The sequence below is a fragment of the Lampetra fluviatilis genome, chromosome 51, assembly GCF_964198595.1.
Source record: "Lampetra fluviatilis chromosome 51, kcLamFluv1.1, whole genome shotgun sequence".
NCBI lineage: Eukaryota > Metazoa > Chordata > Hyperoartia > Petromyzontiformes > Petromyzontidae > Lampetra > Lampetra fluviatilis.
The window spans coordinates 1667697-1676765 of NC_136325.1; the positions used below are offsets into that span (position 1 = coordinate 1667697).

General features: G+C 59.6%; 1 protein-coding gene across 4 annotated transcripts in view; it reads right to left on the bottom strand.

Moving 5' to 3' along the window:
* LOC144948854 (neutral cholesterol ester hydrolase 1-like) overlaps nt 1–4082 on the bottom strand; it is a 14911-nt gene extending 10829 nt beyond the window's left edge. The window contains exons 1-3 of one of the 4 annotated variants that reach the window (XM_078878513.1): nt 4071–4082; nt 1257–1330; nt 299–610 (exon numbers count right to left, since the gene is read on the bottom strand). In XM_078878513.1, the coding sequence (XP_078734639.1) occupies nt 299–445 (147 nt within the window). In that variant the 5' untranslated portion in view covers nt 446–610; nt 1257–1330; nt 4071–4082. The other 3 variants (XM_078878515.1, XM_078878511.1, XM_078878512.1) reach the window with 3 other exon arrangements.
* Nucleotides 4083–9069: the final 4987 nt, after the last annotated feature.

The window sequence follows — 9069 nt, forward strand, 5'->3', positions numbered from 1 at the left end:
TGGTGCTGGCGTTGTTGCCGTGTTGAACTTTATCACAGTAGACCGTACAGTGTACTCTTTTTTGTAATAGCCCAAGGCCTATTGAGAGACACATCCGGGCTTGGTCTCCAGTGGGAAAGGCGGCGATCGTAGGCGAAGCCCAGGGCCGGCTAAATATATTCCCACTCGCTACCGATGCGTGCCGTCGCCGTGAATAGAACTCGGCGGCGGCGCAGTCATTAGCGCAACCACGCTAACCACTGCGCCGCCGCTCCCCGCGTGCCTTCGCCAGCGCAGTCGGCCGCACCGGGGCACTCACCACGTGCTGAGCGGTGCGGAACACGGCGTCCAGCACCATCAGCTTGTGCGGCTCGGCCACGGAGTCGGGGAGAGGCAGGTACAGGTAATAGCTGGCGCCCAGCAGCGAGACGGCGGAGAGCAGCGCGCACAGGCGAGCGGCTCCCATCTTGTGGTCGGGTGACACTGCCTCCTCTCCTCCCGCAGCCGCCGCCACCACCGCCGCCGCGAGTGATGGAGCTGGTGATGATGGGGGCTCCAGCAGCCGGGGTGCCAGCGAGTCGCTGGGGGAGTGGGATGGAACTGAGTGGGGAGGGGGAGAGGGTGTTCAGAGCTGAGTGGGTGGGTGGGAGTGAAGGACGAGAGAGGCGGGGAGCAGAGGAGGGACCCAATTAATATAAATTATTGACAAAACGTGCCGCATTAAAATAGCTCAGAATAAAGGGTGATCGTTCACCGTGGTGTTGTCCAAACATTTATTAATTTATGAAAACTATATATAGCCTGGAATCATGTAAGTACATCAAGCTACCCCCCCAATTGGATTGCGTAAAGAACACGAAGTCATAGATGTACTCGCCAAATACAAAATGCTAAATGTTTCATATTATCATCAAACTATGCTAAATTCGCAACGTAAAATCCAAGACTCTTCTGGCAAACGTTCAATTCAGTTGAAAACAAACGTCCCACCAATAAAACAAAAACTCTTGCTGGAGGACAAGAGGAACTGTTCACAAAACAAGACGTTGCCGATGGATTTCACTCTCATCTTGGACCGGCAGGACGTGTCTTTGACAAGACGCACCACCGTTCACATCACTCACTTCTTCCTCCTCCTGTTCCTCAAGCAGCAATCCTAAACATGTTAAGTGAAAGTCATCGTCCCTACCTCTCGTTAAGTCTCATTTTTGAACTGGACGTGCTGCATGGGCGAGCATCAACGAAGACATCGTCATCCGCGGGCGACGACGAGTTACCTGTGTTTGCGCTTGTGGCTGTGGCAGATGTACGTTACGTTGAACTTCTTTCGCACCGTACACAGCCAACTGTGCTGATGGGAGGTGCGGGGGAAAGACAACAAAATTAAACACAAAAAAAAATCATCAACCCCATTGTCAAACTCAATAAACCGAAGACACCCATCGAATTGTATTTTTAAATATTCCAAGAACAAGAATAGGTGACAAAGCCTTAGTCGTTGCAGCTCCAACGTTCAGGACCAACAACCCTGTTTCCTCCCTTCGCATCGTAAATCTCCCTTCAAAAAATATCCTGAAGCAGAAGATGAGTGCTGGACACAACCGCATTTGCCAATGTGATTTGTAACTTTCATCCTTATCCGTGTTATCGATAGTTCAATGTAAAAGTGCAATTCTAATGAGGGACTACTCCTGGTTTGGCCATGTTTGTTTGTTGTAGTGCGGAGTTAGAATGATGGCTTTAATCTAAGTTGTCTTGTGGTTGTTGTTGTTTGACTTGCATCCCACTGGGATTTTTGCACAGCGTTGGTGTACTGTGCTTTTTTTCTGGAAGACTTTGCAGTCTTTTCCTGGATTTTTCTGTTTGCGTATAGTCACTTTAAGATGTTTTTGTTTGTTGCGGCTGCACCCGATTCAGGGGCCGAATGGCTCACAGGGCGATACCTAATAAATGAAACTGAAAACTGAAACTGTGTTGTCTTGGTGTGGTTTGGGACTGTTGCTCTTGCTGTTGTTTTGCTGCCTTGCCCCAGCTTGGTAAGTGGACTATCTGTTTCACGTATTTTATGTTTAGTGATCTGCTTACCTTTCCTATGCTGTACTTTGCGCTCCGAACGTTTTTTTTGTATCATTTATCGTTGTAACTTTCTGACCCGCCCCTACCAAAAACATCAGTGAAAAAGAGCTTCATAGCTCATCGGATTTCTCCAGGATGAATGTAATAAATTCTATTCAATAACTGGGAAGTGCTGGAGAGGAATGGGGACAGAGTGGAGAGTGGAGCAGGAGAGAGGGGGGCAGAGGAGGAGATCAGGTGAGAGGGGTTTGGAGCGGAGGACAGAGAAACGGAAGATTGGAGCAGGGGGGTTAAGGCGGGTGAAGAGTGGTGTTAGGGGCTGTATTGTACGTTGAACTTATTTCGCGCCGTACGTAGCCGACCGTGCTAATCAGAGGTGCGGGGAAGGACAACAAACTAAACACAAAACGCAGTTCTCAAGAAACGAGTTTTCAATCTCGACGATTTAGTGGCTTCCGAATCTAATCCACTTGCTAGCGAAAATGCTCCTCCACGAGGGGGAGCTCTAGTTGGGCATTTGTTCAACACTTCTACAGCAGTCAATGTCCTTGGGTAGAGGTGACAATCGCCCCACACTTGACCCCACCACGCTCGACATACTGCGGGACGACTGTGGTATACCCATTGAAACTGCTGGGTTGGGACACACAACGTGCAGCGCTGTTTGCAGCTGCCGTGCCGGGGAATCGAATGGGCTCCGTCCGGCGTTCTAAACCATTCCCAGTGAACAAACACGACATTTACATTCAACATGCACCTCTACACTGTTTGATAGTCAAGGAATTGCGGAGGAAGGATAACAAACGAAGGCCAAGAGAAGCAGTTCTATAGGAAGTAGTGTGGAGGCAGAGGGGACAAAGACAAAGTTCCTCCGTAAAGCCTTTAACAGACTGTTGGGGCAAGTGAGTGGCCAGCGCCACGCCCGGCCGCCTTTGTCTCCCCAGTGCTGACGTCTCACGCGCAACGTACCAGGAACTCGCTGACGGCAGAGTCGACCAAAGGGAAGCCCCAAGGACTGTGTTCAGTGATCCAACACTGACGAATCGCAGTGCGCTAACCGCTGCGCCACCGCTCCCCACACACACGCGCAACACCGACGGCTCTGCAGCGACCCACACCGCCCCACGGAGGAGACGGAACCCCTGCCCAGGGCACTGCTGGGGCCAAGCTGCTGTTCGCGAGTGGCAGAGCACCTACGAAAGCCGGCACGGCACACGAAGGGGGGGTGGGGGGGGTGGCCAGCAACCACGCCCGGCCGCCTTTGTCTCCCCGGTGGCGATGTTTTTTACGCACCGCACCGGGTACTCGTTCGAGGCTGAGTCGACCTAGGGGAGGTCCAGGACCGGTTTAGATAATCGTCGCTTGGCGTTGGACCGTGAGCGGGAATCGAACTGGGATTGTAGCGCAGCGCGCTAACCACTGCACCACCGCTCCCGACTGCGATACTGGACACTTACACACAAAGATCCCCCGTATAGCCTGCACAGCCTGTTGGGGCAAGTGCGGTTAGCGAGTAGCACCGATTAAGTACCGGCACGGTACACGATGGGTGGCCAGCACCACGCCCGGCCGCCTTTGTCTATACCGGGTACTCAATTTGAGGCTGAGTCGACCTAGGGGAGGTCCAGGACCGGTTCAAATAATCACACACTGGCACACAGATACACATTGGCACAGAGACACACACAGAGACACACACAGACACACACTGGCACACAGACACACACAGAGACACACACAGACACACACAGACACACACACAGACACACACACACTGGCACACAGAGACACACACAGAGACACACACTGGCACACACACAGACACACACAGAGACACACACACAGACACACACAGAGACACACAGACACACACACACACAGACACACACACACTGGCACACAGAGACACACACAGACACACACACACTGGCACACACACAGACACTGAGACACACAGACAAACACACAAGCCCGCGACGCCGACGCCGCCGCCGCCGCCGCGTAGCGCCACGCACAATGAGAGCGGCCTCGTCAGATTCTTGCGGTTCCAGTCGCGGAACAGCAAAAGGAGGAGGAGGGGGAGGGGAGGAGGGGGAAGTCGCGGACCACGAGGGGGATGAGGAAGGGGAGGAGGAGGAGGGGGGGAGGGGGGGAGGAGGAGGGGGGGAGGGGGGGAGGAGGAGGAGGGGGGAGGAGGAGGAGGGGGGAGGGGGGAAGAGGAGGAGGGGGGAGGAGGAGGAGGGGGGAGGAGGAGGAGGGGGGAGGAGGAGGAGGGGGGAGGAGGAGGAGGGGGGAGGAGGAGGAGGGGGGAGGAGGAGGAGGGGGGGAGGAGGAGGAGGGGGGAGGAGGAGGAGGGGGGAGGAGGAGGGGGAAGTCGCGGACCACGAGGGGGAGCAGGAGGGGGGGGGAGGAGGGGGTGGAGGAGGGGGTGGAGGAGGGGGTGGAGGAGGGGGGAGGAGGAGGGGAAGTCGCGGACCACGAGGGGGAGGAGGAGGGGGGGAGGAGGAGGGGGGGAGGAGGAGGGGGGGAGGAGGAGGGGGGGAGGAGGAGGGGGGGAGGAGGAGGGGGGGAGGAGGGGGAAGTCGCGGACCACGAGGGGGAGCAGGAGGGGGGGGGAGGAGGAGGGGGAGGAGGGGGAAGTCGCGAACCACGAGGGAGAGCAGGAGGGGGGGGGGAGGAGGAGGAGGGGGGGAGGAGGGGGAAGTCGCGGACCACGAGGGGGAGCAGGAGGGGGGGGGGGAGGAGGGGGAGGAGGAGGGGGGGAGGAGGAGGGGGAAGTCGCGGACCACGAGGGGGAGCAGGAGGGGGGGGGGAGGAAGGGGGAGGGGGGGGGAGGAAGGGGGAGGAGGAGGAGGAGGAGGGGGGAGGAGGAGGAGGAGGAGGGGGGAGGAGGAGGGGGAAGTCGCGGACCACGAGGGGAGGAGGAGGGGGGGAGGAGGAGGGGGGGAGGAGGAGGGGGGGAGGAGGAGGGGGGGAGGAGGAGGGGGGGAGGAGGAGGGGGGGGAGGAGGAGGGGGGGGAGGAGGAGGGGGAAGTCGCGGACCACGAGGGGGAGCAGGAGGGGGGGGAGGAGGGGGAGGAGGAGGGGGGAGGAGGAGGGGGAAGTCGCGGACCACGAGGGGGAGCAGGAGGGGGGGAGGAGGAGGGGGGAGGAGGAGGGGGAAGTCGCGGACCACGAGGGGGAGCAGGAGGGGGGGGGAGGAGGGGGGGAGGAGGAGGAGGAGGGGGAGGAGGAGGGGGAAGTCGCGGACCACGAGGGGGAGGAGGAGGGGGGGAGGAGGAGGGGGGGAGGAGGAGGGGGGGAGGAGGAGGGGGGGGAGGGAGGAGGGGGGGAGGAGGAGGGGGGAGGAGGAGGGGGGGAGGAGGAGGGGGGGAGGAGGAGGGGGAAGTCGCGGACCACGAGGGGGAGCAGGAGGGGGGGGGAGGAGGAGGGTGGAGGAGGAGGGGGAAGTCGCGGACCACGAGGGGGAGCAGGAGGGGGGGGAGGAGGGGGAGGAGGAGGGGGGAGGAGGAGGGGGAAGTCGCGGACCACGAGGGGGAGCAGGAGGGGGGGGAGGAGGGGGGGAGGAGGAGGAGGAGGGGGAGGAGGAGGGGGAAGTCGCGGACCACGAGGGGGAGGAGGGGGGGAGGAGGAGGGGGGGAGGAGGAGGGGGGGGAGGAGGGGGGGAGGAGGGGGGGAGGAGGGGGGGAGGAGGAGGGGGGGAGTAGGAGGGGGGGAGGAGGAGGGGGAAGTCGCGGACCACGAGGGGAGCAGGAGGGGGGGGGAGGAGGAGGGTGGAGGAGGAGGGGGAAGTCGCGGACCACGAGGGGGAGCAGGAGGGGGGGGAGGAGGGGGGAGGAGGAGGGGGGAGGAGGAGGGGGAAGTCGCGGACCACGAGGGGGAGCAGGAGGGGGGGGGAGGAGGGGGGGAGGAGGAGGAGGAGGGGAGGAGGAGGGGGAAGTCGCGGACCACGAGGGGGAGGAGGAGGGGGGGAGGAGGAGGGGGGGAGGAGGAGGAGGTGAGGAGGAGGGGGGGGAGGAGGAGGGGAAGTCGCGGACCACGAGGGGGAGCAGGAGGGGGGGGGAGGAGGAGGGGGAAGGAGGAGGGGGAAGTCGCGGACCACGAGGGGAGCAGGAGGGGGGGGGAGGAGGGGGGAGGAGGAGGGGGGAGGAGGAGGGGGAAGTCGCGGACCACGAGGGGGAGCAGGAGGGGGGGGGGAGGAGGGGGGGAGGAGGAGGAAGAGGGGAGGGAGGAGGAGGGGGAAGTCGCGGACCACGAGGGGGAGGAGGAGGGGGGGAGGAGGAGGGGGTAGGAGGAGGGGGGGAGGAGGATGGGGGGAGAAGGAGGGGGGGAGAAGGAGGGGGGGGAGAAGGAGGGGGGGGAGGTCGCGGGGCGGTAGCGGGGAGGGGGCCCAGGGACGAAGCGAAGGGCGGCGTCTTGCAGTGAGTAGGGGGAGGTGTTAGGGGTGGAGGTGGTGGAGGAGTTGGAGGAGGAGGTGGTGGTGGAGGAGGTGGTGGAGGAGGAGTGGTGGTGGTGGAGGAGGTGGTGGAGGAGGAGGTGGTGGAGGAGGAGGTGGTGGAGGAGGTGGTGATGGAGGAGGTGGTGGTGATGGAGGAGGTGGTGGTGGAGAGTTGGAGGAGGAGGTGGTGGTGGAGTTGAGGAGGAGGTGGTGGTGGAGTTGGAGGAGGTGGTGGTGGAGGTGGTGGTGGAGGTGGTGGTGGAGGAGGTGGTGGTGGAGGAGGTGGTGGAGGTGGTGGTGGTGGTGGAGGAGGTGGTGGTGGAGGTGGTTGTGATGGTGGAGGAGGAGGAGGTTGAATCAGTTTCATCATCATCATCCCTTCGGGGGTTGTCGCGGGGAAGTCACCAGCCGGTGTCCGGTGGGATAGACTCGTCCCCGCCAAAGGAATGTGGATTTTCCGTCACTGGCTGAGTCCTGTAAGCAGGAGATGAGCACCAGCTCAATGCTCATGTGATTGGGTAACCGTATGAACAACCCAGTAAAACCGGTTACCGAATTTTGTACCGAATTGGAAAGAAATGGCTCTTCTTGTTATTTTGGTTGCCGACCCCTGGCCTACACCCTCGACACGCGAAACGAATCAGTTACTCTGCGAGCATCCTAGCACCACTAATCGGGAGCTAGAGGGCAATGTTACTCGAACTGACAACGCTACTCTGTTTAAATACACGATGCTAATTTAAGCTGTATATGTATAATGTACACCCTATACTGTACAACGTGTCGTATGCCCTGTGCTACACTGTATGCTATGTTATACCCTATGTTGTGGTGTGTAATCTGTATGTACAGCCTGTGTTATGCTCGTGTCGTGAGTTCAACTGAGTCGCAGACGTTATCTTGGGAGCAACACTGTTTATTGTACATCAACACGTAACACAACACAACTGAAGTACCGGTAAATACGCTGGACACCCAGGTTGAGGCACACGTATCTTTATTACAAGTTGTCGGTACAGGACAGCACTAGAGGGGGTAGCGGCCCCCTCACCCGGATAACTGGGGATACACTCTAGCTAATCCTGACCTACCCCCAAGTCCTCCACTAACGGGCTAGGGGAGGCTAACTGGCCCGACACTGGTGAGTCGGGCTACGGTCTCCGGAGTCCCAGGGTACTGACCCTGGTTCACGGAACCACGCCTCTGGCTCGATCCTCCGCAGCCCTTACAAGGGCGGCGTCGAGGGGAGTCCAGGGCTTCTAACTAGAAGATCTTCCTTCTTCCTCCTTCGTTCCCAGACTGAGCCACGAGCTCTCTCTGTCCTCCCCCTTTATACCCCCCCATCAGGATCACAACCCCCCAGGCTGCCTGATGCGGACGTCGCTGCGGGCACCCCCCCCCCCCCCCGTGTACTCCCGGAGCTCCGCCCACTGTGTTTATTCCCCGTTGGATCCTATGCACCTACAGCCCTCCCGTAACAACCCTACATCACTCCCCCCATTACAGCTCGCAGCCGTCCCGGCTGCAACAATTCCAATAAAGGAACATTTACCCCTCGACCCCGTGTGTGCCTCATTTTTTTTTCAACAAAATGCAAATTGAACAACAACAACAACAAGAACAACAGCCACACCCCCGAAGGGAATGTCCGACGCACCCCCCCCCCCCCCCCGTATAAATACGAAATCCGTAAAAGCACGTATATACAACTAGCCAGGAACTCCCCCAGCACACACAGCACACCCACGACACACAACGCACCCACAACACACACAATGTGCCAGGAGCGCACCACCGACGCAGCATACAGTAACCATGACACGTGAAATAAAAAAAAAAAATTGTCTTCCTTTCGTATATTATAAGAGTCTGCGCATTTTAGCGCGCATCCTTGCCGCAGGCCCGTCACACGGGGCAACCCCGGACGGCGGACCATCCGGTGGCGGCTGTCCCTTTCGAGATGAGGTCGCGATTGAAGTGGCGCGACCGTCGGCATCACCCGTGTGGGTTGTAGGGCATGAGCCCGTCATTCCCGGTGCACCTGTGGGTGGGACAGCCGGCAACACATCAGGCGAGAGCAGCGACGGACCCTCCGAGTCGGTTGACCCCCCACATGCTTGGCCCCGCGCGTGTGGAGTGGGCCCTCGCACCGCAACAAACGGTTTTAGCCTAGAGGGGTGTACAAACCACCGGCGCCTCCCCCATTTGATTCGAACGCACTGAGGCCTCAAAACCTCGACAACCTCGACGGGGCCCCGCCACGGGCGTACGAGTTTAGAGGAGGTCGCGAGTGGTACCTGGGGACAGTGCAGCCATGCCCTGTCCCCCGGCTTCCACTGCAGCACGTGCGCGTGAGCCAGCCTGAGGCGCTCGTTCGCCTTTTGACGCCTGTCAGAATTTAGCCTCGCAGCATCCCGCGCCTCAGTCAGTTTGTCAAGGTTAAATTTAACGTGTTCGTCCAATTTAGTTTTACCCAGCGGCGCGGGGATCTGCAGCTGTGCCGGAACAGGTGGGTCGGGTTCGCGGCCATACATAAAAAAGAAGGGTGAAAATCCCGTCGCAGCATGGGGAGCCAA